This window comes from Musa acuminata, chromosome BXJ2-3, assembly GCF_036884655.1.
Source record: "Musa acuminata AAA Group cultivar baxijiao chromosome BXJ2-3, Cavendish_Baxijiao_AAA, whole genome shotgun sequence".
Classification (NCBI taxonomy): Eukaryota; Viridiplantae; Streptophyta; class Magnoliopsida; order Zingiberales; family Musaceae; genus Musa; species Musa acuminata.
Genome location: NC_088340.1, coordinates 9,122,620 through 9,136,338, shown reverse-complemented (window position 1 = coordinate 9,136,338; position 13,719 = coordinate 9,122,620). Strand labels below are relative to the sequence as shown.

At 38.1% G+C, this 13,719-nt stretch overlaps 1 protein-coding gene and 1 long non-coding RNA gene across 4 annotated transcripts; one reads left to right on the top strand and one right to left on the bottom strand.

Moving 5' to 3' along the window:
- The first annotated feature begins 4,284 nt into the window (after positions 1 to 4,284).
- Positions 4,285 to 10,456, top strand: LOC135583116 (protein EMSY-LIKE 3-like). 3 transcript variants are annotated; one of them, XM_065098946.1, is made up of 10 exons: positions 4,285 to 4,605; positions 6,581 to 6,780; positions 6,888 to 6,997; positions 7,101 to 7,356; positions 7,474 to 7,701; positions 7,787 to 7,855; positions 8,954 to 9,199; positions 9,294 to 9,362; positions 9,442 to 9,505; positions 9,991 to 10,456. In XM_065098946.1, exons 1-10 carry the CDS (start codon positions 4,578 to 4,580, stop codon positions 10,197 to 10,199), a joined length of 1,479 nt encoding a protein of 492 aa, XP_064955018.1. In that variant the 5' UTR covers positions 4,285 to 4,577; the 3' UTR covers positions 10,200 to 10,456. The 3 variants fall into 3 exon arrangements, with proteins under 3 accessions (XP_064955018.1, XP_064955017.1, XP_064955019.1); XM_065098945.1 differs by having other exon boundaries at positions 9,988 to 10,456; XM_065098947.1 differs by lacking the exon at positions 9,991 to 10,456 and adding an exon at positions 9,588 to 9,911.
- Positions 10,440 to 13,458, bottom strand: LOC135607263 (uncharacterized). The gene is made up of 2 exons (XR_010485125.1): positions 13,239 to 13,458; positions 10,440 to 10,825 (listed from the first exon to the last, which is right to left on the bottom strand). It is a non-coding gene; the product is annotated as an uncharacterized LOC135607263 (long non-coding RNA).
- Positions 13,459 to 13,719: the final 261 nt, after the last annotated feature.

The following is a 13,719-nucleotide window of genomic DNA, read 5'->3' as shown; positions in this document are numbered from 1 at the left end:
GTTATTATTATAATCATGTTCGAGGGGAGTTCGTAAAAATTCGAGATGCTTTTGTCGAAGTTGATCTGTTACACTCGAAAATAATCTAACGTAATATATCTCAAAATATATCAAATTTTAATTATTAATTTTTATTAATTATTTTTAAATAAAACCTCTACTAAAATATTTGTTATGATTTTGTTCTATTGGAGTTGTGAAAGTTTAAGACCGTTTGTTGGAAGTTGACATCGTTAGTACTAAAAAATAAATACAAATATATTAGTTCACGAAATAAAGTACAAACGTGTCAACTTTGATAATTAATTATCTTAATTTGTATAAAATAAAAATATATATTTTTTGTTGGAATCATGATTTGGAAGAATTACGAAAGTTTGAGATAGTTTGATTATGGTTAACTCGTTATTACACCCATTCAAAAAAATAACTATAAATACATCAAATTAGATATTTAATTATCCTAACTCCATTACATTCTAATAAAATTATAAAAGTTTGATATATTTGATTGAAGTTGACTCCATTACACTCCAAGAATAAATTAAAATTACACTTGTTTATAAAAACATATCAAATTATAATTAATTATATTAAATTTATCAAAAAATAAAGTACATTAAAATATTTTATAGATTCATATTACAGTAGAATTATGAAAGCTTGAGGTTGTTTGATAAAAATTGACCAAATATACTAAAAAAAAATTTAAAATACACTCATTCTACAATCAGATTTGTAGTTGAGTTTAAAATAGAGTGTATTTAGGTAACCTTGTCTAAAATATTTTTAACTTGAACACTTGTATCCACATATCTTATCATAATACTTTTTTATAAACCTTTTATATTTTTGAAGAATTTAGAAGTATTATTTTTAAATTTTTAAAAGTAGTTTTGAATAAATAAGGGATAAAATGGGAAGAAAGAAAGAGAGAAGTGTACCAGGAGTAGGTCAAAAATAACTCAAAAAGATAAGGAAAAAAAGAAAACTAGACCCACTTACCTTCGTGTATATAAGGCTATCTTCATTCTTAACGAAGTCATAACTGTTGAATCTCGGATTTTGATGATGAAGTCAATTGTCATTTGTTGTCTAATCTATGTGTTGAGATAAGTGTGCAGGATTAACTACGATGAAAGTTAGACAAGCAGCAGAAGTTACGCCGGAGTCAAGTTCATGATCACGTTGGGAGTTCGAGAGTTCGACGGAAGTTCGGACGGTCGTCGGAGGTTCTGCGGGAACAGATCCGAGAAGTCCAGAAGCTTGCCAAGCGAAGCTCGTCGGAACTCGCCAAGTGGATCGTCGCAAAGTCCAGGATTTTGCCGGAAGTCCGCAGGAGCATCACCGAGGGTTCATCGGATGATCGACGGAAGTTCACCGGAAACTCGCCGGAAGAAGCGATTGACGCACCGAAGCAAAGCTGCAGGAATTGTCTTAGATTTAATCGTAGTTAGCACATTGGTTAAGTTAGAAAATGGGAGGTGATCCCATTAGCTTAATCTTGGGGCAATTGGGCTCCTGAAAAGTCGAAATTGGGCCGAATGGAGCTAACCATTCGGACCCTGATTGCACCAGGAGGTGCAACCGCCTAGGCCAGGAGGTGGCACCGCCTGGGCTGAGTCTTTCAGTGAGACTGGGCGGTGCAACCGCTCCAGCCAGGAGGTGGCACCGCTTGAGCTCAGTCTTCGAGCTAGATTGAGCGGTGCAACCTCCCTGACAGAGAGGTGGCACCGCCTGAGCTCGGTCTTCGAGCTCTGGCAGAGAGGTGCAACCGCCTCAGTCAAGAGGTGGCACCGCCTGGGGCTCAGTCTCCGAGCCAGACTCAGGCGGTGGAACCTCCCTGACAGAGAGGTGCAACCGCCTGGGCTCAGTCTTCGAGCTCTGCCAGGCGGTGCAACCTCTCCAGTCATGAGGTACAACCGCCTGATCCCGGAATTCCGGGATTTGATCGTTTTGAGCTCCAAATTTGAATTGGGTTGGGGCCTATAAGTACCCCACCCATTCAGCACTGAAGAGATACAGATCCACACCGAATTTCTGATCTTTTCTGTGATTCTAAGAGCTCAAATTTGTGTAAAGTCCTAAAGTTCTCCTTTTTCTGTTCTTCAAATTCTGAGTTGTAAAGAGAGGAGAGAAAGGATCTGTAAAGGTTGTCTCCTGAGCCTGTCAAAAGGAGAGAAACTGTAAAAGGGCAGTTGGCCTTCGCCTATTGAAGGAAGGCCCCTAGTTGACGTCGGTGACCTCGCCGGTGGAGGAAGCCAAAAGTGGAGTAGGTCAAGACTGACCGAACCACTCTAAATCTCTGGTTTGCGTTTATTTTGAGCACTTTATCATTACTGCAAACCTCCCACATTGCTTCTGCTCTCTGCGCCTTTACGAACAAGTTTCTAAGCGTTGATATTTCCAAATCCGCATTCAGACGTAAATCGGTGTTTTCGTACGAGATTTACATTACAGTTTACGTTTACGTTTTGATTCTGCAAAACTGTCTTCTGCGCTTTTACGAACAAGTTTCCAAGTTCAGATCCCTTTGAAACTGCGTTTAGACGTAAATCTACGCTTAAACGTAAACTGCGTCTAGACGTAAAAACTGCGTTTAGACGTAAACTGCGCAAACTGTGTTTAAACGTAAAACTATGTTTTTGACGTAAACTGCACAAACTGTATTTAGACGTAAAACTGTGTTTTAGACGTAAAACTGCGCTTAGTCGCAAACTGCGCTTAGACGCAATCTGAGCTTAGACGCAATCTGCATTTAGACGCAAACTGCATTTAGACGCAAACTGCGCTTAGACGTAAACTGTGCTTAGACGCAATCTGCATTTAGACGCAAACTGCGCTTAGACGCAAACTGCGTAAACTGCGCTTAGACGCAAACTGCGTAAACTGCGCTTAGACGCAAACTACGTTTAGACGTAAACAGCGTTTAAACGTAAACTGTGCCTAATCTTAAAATCGACTTTTACATCGAAATCATTTTTATCAAAAGTACGCAGCTTTCGGTTTTAATCACAGAAAGATTTCCGCTGCACTAATTCACCCCCCCCCCCCCCCCCCCCTCTTAGTGCTCTTGATCCTAATAATAACATCTGTTTACCTCGTCAAATCTTATATTCTAATTTTGAGAAGCTTGCTTTAGTCCATAAATGTACCTAAGCAACCTATACATTTTATCTAGATAATCCTTCAACATGAATTTCTCAAGTTATATCATATACATCTCCTCCTCGATGTTATCATTGAAGAATACGATTTTCACGTCTATTTATTAAATCTCATAATTATAATGTACTACAATAGCTAATATAATTCATATGGATTTTAACATTACTACGGATGAAAAAGTTTTGTCATAGTCAACACATTGATTTTGACAATAACCTTTAGTCACTAGCCTTGCTTTATATGTCTCTACATTTCCATCTACTTCAATCTTCTTCTTGAAGATCCATTTGCAATCGATGGGTACAATATTCTCAGATGCATCAATTAAATTTCAAATATTATTGGATCACATGAAATCTATCTCAGAATTCATGACTTCTTGTCACTTCCCAAAGCCTATACTCATAATAATCTTCTCGTAGATCTAATGATCAATATTAATGAGAGTTTAAAAATATTAACTCAAATAAAATCAAATCAATAGGAAAAAATAATAACACAAATTTCTCCTTATTCCATGTTAAGTAACAAAAAGAAATTCATTCAAATAGGAAAAAAATCTCGCATAAAAATGATTATGAGCAATGCGAATAATAAGTCAAAAGTCAAAATGTTCAAATAAAATACTTAATTTGTAAGAAAAAAAATGTCACGAATCAAGAGATTATTAAAATAAAATATTATTTTTGATGCATTTCGTGACTCTAAATTATACTTGTCAATATTACATCAATAGCGTGAATTTAATTATCACTTTTTACTTATCAATTAATGTTGTATTCATCATTACTGTTTTTTAAATATTTGTTATGTTTCTTAATTCAAATTAGTCGATGTTTCTCACGTTTAGAACGGATGTTAATGGAGACGATCCATTCGTAAGGGCACGTACGATGTTTTCGAACCGTGCAAGGATAAATACGTAAAAGCAGAAACAACGCTAACTCACTGGAATCTCATTCGGATTCGGATCTTAAGTGAAATCCGGCTCGTTAGCGATATCCCCATCCATTGCCCGTAATCCCCGCCCTCGCGTATGACGGGACTCAAAAAATATACGCATACTCTCATATAAAGCGTTGGAATCCGCCATTTTACGGAATTCCGTTTCGAACCCTCCCTCCCCCCTCTTTGCTTCCCGTCGCCTCCTCTGTCTTCCCCTCGCCTCCGATCCCTCTCGACCCCCCTCCTCTCCCATCCCTAATTACTTCTCGCTCGATTCGGAATTTCGATCGAATTCGCGTTCTTATGCTCGTCTTCTCGTGAAGAGCGGAGGGAAATCGATTTAGAAGCGGCGGTTCTCTCTTTTCTCCGCAGGAAATTGGTTCTTGGTCTCTCTTCCATTTCGACGTGATTGCAGTCGTTAGGGTTCACGCGGTGGAGGATTTGGTGCCGAGAAGACCGACATCATGGCGTTCGATCCATCCGATAGCAGCGGTGAGCGTTACTTGGCATTCTTGATCCGATTCGTGATTTAGGGTTTTGTATTTGCGTTAAAAATCGTTGGCTCTCTTTGTGCGATATCGCTCTTTACGAAGTGGTGGTGCTGCGACTCCGTGGATCAGCTCTGTTTGCTAAGAGAAACGCTAGGTTGGAGAATTAGGGTTTTGAGTTTGATATGCGGCAAATACTTGGGTCGTGTCGTAGAACGGAACTGTAAACTTCGTCTTTCAGCATGTTCTTCCTAGGTCAGCGTTCCGTTTCTTTGAACATCTGTTTACGTAGGGGTTTGAGATTCTTATTGGGTGTAGAAGATGTTTTTCTTTTGCATTAAAAGACTCGTAATATATGAAGTTGTTGAAGATATCAAAGTTAGGGCTGTTGTGTAAGATATGCTGCAGCATGAATTGCCATGTTGTATCTTGTACTTTTCATTCGCATGTTGAATTCAGTAATTGGTTCAATGACAGAAAAGCTACATTTGATTCTGTAGGATATAGACAGATGAGTACAGTTAGAACATGCATGTCAAATTCAAGAGTTGATTGGAAGTCTCTGGAAATTTTATTTAACTCTTTGATTATGTGATCATGTCAACTTCTGATTATAATTTGGTTACAGCAAGTGTTAAAGATCGCCGGACTCAAATGTCATGCTGAGAGCGCAAGAGCTATAAATAATTACTATATTCATTTTGCATTCAGTTATTTCTGTTAAAATATTTTGGTTTCAGTGCAGGATTCTAGTTTTCTCCAGGTTTCTAGTCCTGATTCTAGAGGAAACTGATGGTCATTTGTTGCTAATTTTGGATGTACACATTGATGCTTGTTTCATGGAGTCTGGATATTGCATAATTTGTACAGCAGAATTGTTGTTTGTAAGACTTAAAATTGCTTTCATGTTTCTTTTTGGCCCTTGCAAGCTTTTTTACTGCTCTAATATGATGAGCCTTGTATTTTGAGATTTCACATTAGATGATTGTGTCCCTAACAAACACAGTCTTCGATGGACTTCTTGAATTTGTTTTGATAATAGTTAAGTATCCTTCAGTCTAGACTTGTTTATGTCTTCTAGTAAAGTGCAAGAAGAAGCTAAATATATGGGTGATAGATGGGCCAAGTTTGATCCAGCTTGCTTGTAAATTTAATTTAAATTTTGTTGGGTAGATAGCAGCTCAGTTTAAGCTTGCATAAATGTTAAGAGGAACCAAACTTGAACTTGCAACCTGGTCTTGAGCCCAAGCTACCCTCAAGTGCAATAATCCATATATTTAACTGGCTTACTTGCAAACATTGGCTTTACACTCTTTCCTCTGTTTGCACTTTGTTGGCAAGACGAGGATGTAAGCATATGATAAATAAGAACTTCAGAGTGATGCCTTTGATGATGAGAAAGGCTTAGATGAAAGATTCAGTTATTGTGGAAGCAGCAAGGCATATGACATATTTTTTCTGATTTTGTGCATATTTCTTATAAGATCCAACAATTATTTATGATGCGGCTACAATTTGAATATCAGCCTACCACTGTAATTGGAAGCTTTAGTAATGGAACTTAAGTCTACCACTGCCCGATTGCATGTATCTTTTTCTTCGTCTAGTATTTGTAGATTAATCTCAGGAAATTTGGGGTGTAGTAGTCATCAGCTCCTCAAGCAGGATGGAGGTCTAGATGATGCGAAACTTCAACTGTTGGTGTAGACATTAATGTATATGTTATTTGTCATGAAGAAGGTTTGATCAGTTGCAAATAAGTAGCCTTGGTATGCCAACTTTGTTTTTACCAGCTTAATTTAAATGCCACCATTTTGCACTTTTTTCGCCAAGACGCCAACTAAATGCATGAGTATTCACAGACCTTCCAAAGCTATTCACTGTGCAACATATTTGCTTAGCTTCTTTTACACATCTCCTTTGTGATAGGATGCATGGAAGCTGATGCTACTGATTTTGTCGTTGCTATTTGGCTGCAGGAACTGATGATGATCTTCCACCAACTCATCAGAACAGGGGCATAAGAGGACATGTGACTGGTAATGGAAGAAATATTGTTGGTGCTATTCCCTATGCTAGGATGCAGAATGATATGGAGTTTCAGATACATCGAATCGAGCAAGAAGCATACAGTTCAATTCTTCGAGCATTTAAGGCTCAATCTGATGCCATTACTTGGGTATCCATAAATTGACCATAACTGACCTTATTATTGTTGATTTCTTTTGCTTTTTACATGCAAATCTTAGTTACAAGTTGGCTTCATGATGGAACATATACATTCAGGAGAAAGAAAGTCTAATAACTGAACTTAGAAAGGAGCTGAGAGTGTCAGATGAGGAACACAGAGAACTATTAAGTAGGGTCAATGCTGATGACATAATTCGAAGGATAAGGTTTGTTAAGGAACAGATATCTGAAATTTTTGGTTGAAGATATGTTTTTGGCTTCGTTCCTTTTCCAGCTATAAGTTGCTCTTGTGAACTATTTCTTAAATAGGGAATGGAGGCAAGCAGGTGGGCTCCAATCTGGAGTGCTTAATAATGTTCAACCAGATGGTGGCAGGCAAGCACCAAGCCCCACCATCTCAGCTTCTCGGAAGCGGCAAAGAACGTCACAGCCAGCACGTTCTTTGTCTTTGGATGCACCATCTCCTGGTCTGTACTCACAACCTATTGCATCTTCCATGCAGCCGTCGTTATCGACTGCAAAAAGGGTAGCTGCAACAGGAGCGAAGGGCAAAAAACCTAAATCGGTGAGTGGTTAGGATGTTGAAAATGTACGTAAAATATTTGTTTCTTAATCCCGTATATTATTTGAATATTCTTACAGTTGTCATATGCCATCTGTTAAATTTATACTTAAATTGCAGGGTCAGGGATTGCCCAGTGCATCTTCGATGAAGTCCATGCAGTATTCTTCTGCAGGTCCTAGTGGAAGGGGCCTAATTGCAAATAGGAACTCTTCTGGTGCTCCTGTTATAGTCGAACCAGCTAAAAAAGCACCATATGATCCACTAATTGGGCGAATAGTCATGACTAGGTGGCCCGCAGATAATCACTTTTATGAAGCCGTCATCACTGATTATAATCCGGTCGAAGTAAGCTTGTTAAGTTTTTCTATGTCTTTATTGTTTTTGCGAGTGCATTGGCAGTTAGAAATTTCTGATTATCAGCATTTCACAGGGTCTGCATGCTCTGGTCTATGATAAGGGCACAAACAATGAGACGTGGGAATGGGTCAATTTAAAAGAGGTAAGTTGATTGCTTTTATGATGCCACAGCTACTTTGGTTCTTTAAGTGATCAGAAATGAAGTGTTTTCTTCTTATTTTTGCAAAAAGTATGTACATGCTGTGCTGATGGCAGTTATAGCATTGGAATTTTACCTCTTATGTTAGCTTGGTCATTGCATATGTCTAATGTTCACATTATGCTCTAAGTTGAAAATTTGTGGTGATCCACCATTATGAGCAGATGCGTGAAAAAATGGATTGACGTTTTAGGACTTGTCATAATGCATTGCTAGCCAAAGCACTCTCTGCATTCTATGCTTATTAGTTATATTGAAGATGTCCAAAATATTTGGTGATATTTACTGGTTATCTTTGTTTGTCAAATTTGTGGTGAGTCAGCGACCATTGGATTGATTAGGGATGATCGGCTAATCCGTTATTCTTCTTCAAGACATTGACTGTATGATTGTAGCTATTATTGTCGTATTTCTTGAGTTTGTTTACCTTGCATTATCTTACACATTTTTTCGTAACTTACTGATAGAGTTAGTACCTATAGCTGCCATCTCTTGGTTTGTAAGCCTAATTCAACTTAAATAAGGTTAGGTAGAGTTTGAAACTATGCAGAAAGCCCAAGAGCCCCTAGAATAAGATGGAAATTTTATTAGACAATTATTTTTCTTTTGAGTTCGTGATGCCGAAGTTTGCCAGAATTAGAACAGAAGGATGTTGTTGTTTGACGTTCATTTTCCTAGGGTAATTGAATGTAATGGACTCAAAGAAGTACATTTTCTCCATATTGTATCTTTTATTTCTTTCATCTATTTAGTTGTTAGTTGTGCGCTTCCACATTTACATAAATGAAGTAAAGATAGGATTTTGCTTTAGCCCAAAATTATTCTGCTAGCCTGTGGTTCACTTCAACACACTTAACTCAGAAGGTATCCTTCCAATGTGATGGTAAAAATGAAGATTTACAACAAAAAGTATGTATATTGTTCAACATGAGAATCATTATATTTATAAAAAAAATCAAAACCAACGAATAATTTATGAGCTTGCTAATTTTGATTTCATCAATGCTTCAACTTTTAATTTTGGGGCTTACCCGATTGCAGATTTCCCCTGAAGATATAAGATGGGAGGGTGAGGACCCAGATATTAATTATCAGCCTGGGCAAGGTGCACCAGGTCGCAAGATCAAGAAATCCACTGGCCGTGGCGACGCCATTCCAGGTGCCGGAAGGGGAAGAGAAACTATCAAGAATCAGCCTAAGAAAGATTTTCCAACGTCTCAAAATGGCATCAGCAAGAAGAACACTGGCGACATCGAGATACTTCACACTGAGACTCTCATAAAGGAAGTATGTTTTCTTAAAAGTTTAGTGAACGTGGTTTAACAGTCGGTCAGTGTTTTTTTCTCATGTAACAGAATATTCTGTTTCCTGTTCCAATCAGGTGGAGAAGGTTTTTGGCGCCAGCCATCCTGATCCTCTTCAGATTGAGAAAGCAAAAAAAGTGTTGAAAGTACGAAAACTATGCCAACTTTCAGTACTCAGCAGCTATGTGTTTTTATGGATAAAAATTGAGGTACTCATGTTTGCAGGACCATGAACAATCACTAATCGATGCAATTGCAAGACTTGCCGATGCATCCGACGGCGAAAGAGGTAATTATCCGTAAACCCATTATTCTTTTTTTAAGTTCTGAATGAGATCCTTATGCATCTAAACCTATTTTATTATATGCAGTTAATGATAATCTTTTGTGTTTCTAAAGCTTTCCACATACAGTAAAGCAGAACCAGTTGGTCTGGTTGAGATATGTATTCATTCAATAGGCTGGTTATAGAAATTGGTATCGATTGCTTACTGATTACATGTAAAGCATAACAAGATTATTGGTATCGGTAGTTAATTCTTTTCCTTTCTTTGGCGTACTCCCAATTACTAAATCGAAGATAGTACACATGAAACTTCCACTGCATGTTGTTTTTGGTGGTTCTAGGAGATCCAGGTGCTTTTGATATCTGTATGTATCAACACTTGACAGCAGCGACTCTTGACAAGTTGCCATCTACAACCATGCTGAAATGTTACTAGTCTAAAAACCTTATTTGTGGGACAAACATGCTTTCTTTTGTTGTGGCAGAAGACGACGAGCACCAGTTTTCACATGAGCAGTACATGGAGCGAGATGGGGAATGGAGAAATGAGCAGTACGGTGGGAAGCAGCACAGAGCTAATCATCATGAGGCCGACATGATTACAGGTGAAGGTGGAGAAGACTCGGATGGCCATCATTTGATCGGGGATGGTGTCGCATCAGGCTACCAGCATCACGGCGACAATGATGACACGTAACTGTATCTCTCCCGCTGCCTTTAGACGCCTGCCCCATGGCTGTACTAAAGGCAAATTTGCTTCCTACGCCGAAGAAGAAGCGCATATTCTTTTGGCCATCTCTGAGGGAAATATGCCGAGGAACTGTGCTTCCTAATATTGTTTTATTTATAGCTTTTGTAACTTTGTAAATGCTTAGAACGGTTGCCATGTTTTAGCATTGATGTAGTTGCACAAATGCATCCTCAGTTATGGTAGCAATTATTCACGAGAATCAATATTTTCTTTTTCTTTTGGGATAAAATATAGATACAATAGGTGACGTTAGCCTCGTGGCTCCCCGGTAAGGTATGGCCCATATGATAAAGCACTTGGGAAGAGAGGAGTTTGTATCTGATAGTCCTCTCACATTTTGATGATATATATGTTGCTCATCTTGCGGATCAAAAAAGAAGAGAAGCTTGTACGGTTTTCTGAGACTTACTTTCCAACTCCTACCACAACAAGGGATAAAATGTTCCGTCAAAAGTAGCTGCATCTCTACATCGGTGGGAAATGGGGAACTCCTTCCGGCAGCGGCATTTTGACTTAACAAAATCGACCACGCTATTGCTGATGATCCATCATCATTGACCACCGACCAAAACCTACACATTCATGAGGTTATTGAAAAGGTATCAGAAGTTGCAATAATGCACTAAACTGAATTGTAAATCTCAAATCTGGTATCATACAAAAAAAAAAAAAAGTCATTTCAGCAAATGCTTGTACTACAAAAAAACACTGGAAGATGATGTTTTCGCGAAACCTGCAAAGTTTGCAAATGCTCTGACAACAGTGCTGTGTACTTGCTTTCAATTTCTAGTGAGAACTAAAATGCATTCTGTATTATGTATTTATGTATCAAGATTACACGATATTGAACGTGTCATGGATGCTTTCAGAAACCGCAGTTGCCATATATTGAACTGACAGCTTCATGAATCATGGAGAACGTGTGGATGTCTGTCAAAAAATTAAATCATCGAGCAGTCAAATTAAATAAAGTCGAGAAACAAACTGTTCTTCTGTGATATAAAGTATGCATGTGTTTGTGAAAAAGTAGAATTATTCATATGCTCGTATAAGTAGAGTTATACATTCAAGTGATTATCGATGGAAAGTCCATGCTGTTTTATCTCTTTCTCTTTCAACGATAATACTATAGACTTCACATCATCGAGATTCCAAAATTCATCACTATCATGAAAAACTTCAAATACAAAACTCTAATAGCTAATTAATCCACTCAAAGCACGGAAGAAACTAAGCACGACCACACATTGAAGTTGCAACTTAAAAAATGTCTAAACCAAATGAAGGCCACAGATGTAAAGATGAGAGATGATAGAAAATGCACCTCAGTAACATAATAGCTCGACGAAGTCCATGAAAATGTTAATATATGCTTTTGAAAGATAAGAGATGATAGAAAATGCACTTCGGTAACATAATAGCTCGACGAAGTCCACGAAAACGTTAATACATGCTTTTTAGGATCCATCCATTCGCTGACTGATCGCCTTGCATCCTTGTTAGTGATATATATCTTTCCCATACATACTACAACAAGAACTAGAGGGCTTCATCATCAACATTTGTAAGGGGGTGTGACACGTGGACAACTGATGTCATATCCTACTCTGATGCCTCGTCAACTTGACATGTAAGATGAGTGACTCATGCAATCGATACGATGGTGCCAACCGCAATGCCTGATAGTTTATGTGACTAATCATGCCAGGTAATGTCTGGCAATGTTGTGAAACCACTCCCACAATGATTACCAAGTTACGATTCAAGTGCTATCTCACCTAGAATCCTTCGAATCCTAAATCATGCTTTTTAACCTTTGTCAGGCATGCACCTAACGTAATTTTTTTACAACATCCTTTGTTGGATCCATTAATCTCCCGACACCAAGTATGCAACAAACTTGTAATCAAACCAAGGATGGCTCCGAATCTTGGACATCTTGGACAATCGAATCCAAAATCACGCTTCTTAACCTTTGTCTGGCATGTGCCCAATGTAATTTTTTTACAACATCCTTTGATGGATCCATTTATCTCCCGACACCAAGTATACGACAGACTTGTACTCGAACCAAGGTTGGCTTCGAATCTTAGACATCTTAGACAATCGAATCCTAAATCACACTCCTTAATTTTTACAACATCCTTGTGACAAACTTGGAATCGAACCAAGGTTGGCTGAATTAGACAATCAAATTCTTCTTTAACCAACACAAAGCAAAAGGAACTATAATGACCAAGCAAGTCATATAATTCGGTAAGCTTCCTACTGAACTTATCATCTGTTTACAATGACATCACTGACGAGAAAGCATACGCAAATAAGAAATAGAGAAGGGATTTAATTGATTTGATTCTTCTCTCTTGCTCTCTCGTGAATGACTGCAACTGACTAAGGTCTATAACAGATGAAGCTCATCATTAGCATATTGACATGTATTTCGAGGATTCACATCTATCAACATGTGATTGGACCGGCGATACAAACAACAGACAAAAGAGAGAAGAATAAACTGATGAAGAAAGTAGTATAAGCAGATAATCTTACCAGCCACTATCAGCAATAGTAATGGAAATTTCAGTTTCATTATGTTAAACTTGGACCAACACAAAGATGGTCAAGCATTTCTGTGAATCCAGTTGGTTCTTTCGAGGGAAACAATTATCCATCTGTCCATCGGAAGATGATACAGAAAAATCTACAAAAACAAGAACCGGATCATCCCATGCTGAGGATTCATCTGGACAGAGGGATCGAATTCCGCGATGGTATATCCCTAAATTACTAAGTAAAAGCAACGCAAAGCAAAGCCCTGATCCGATAGATCTCGCGATCGACTGGTATTTCACACAATTAATTCAAAAGATTTAAAGAATTCATCGAGATATTCCATGGATTACATGCATTGACGATCGGAAAAAGATGGATCAAATTAGCCAAAAGCAACGCAGCGATGATCGCGGAGGAAGAAGAAGAATCGCGCACCTGTTGATGAGCTCTTTCTTGATCGGGTTTGGCCTCTGGCGAAACCCTCTAGAAAGATTCATGGTGTAAATAGGGTTTGAATAGATCCATGGGGGAGAGAGACGGAGAGAGAAGAGAGAGAGAGAGAGAGAGAGGTAGACTTTGAAGCTTTCTTTCTCCGGGCGAGGAGACTTCCGATTGATGAGAAGGAATGAGACGCGTTGCGGTTGGGGAATAAAGAGGGAAGACGTGCCTGAATTAGGTCTTAAAAAAGGGATTTTTATTATATATTTATATTTATCTAATTTTAAAAATGTTTATAATATCTCTTCGGTGAACCCTCATTAACCACTAATGATAATGATCATGATGTTAATAACCACTTGAAATTAAAAAATGATTATTTTTTTTTAAGATTAATTTTTCTTTCACCATATACTTTCATTTCCAAGAAAAAAATAAGTAGTCCATAAATCGTATTTGAATATAAAAATTTTAAAAT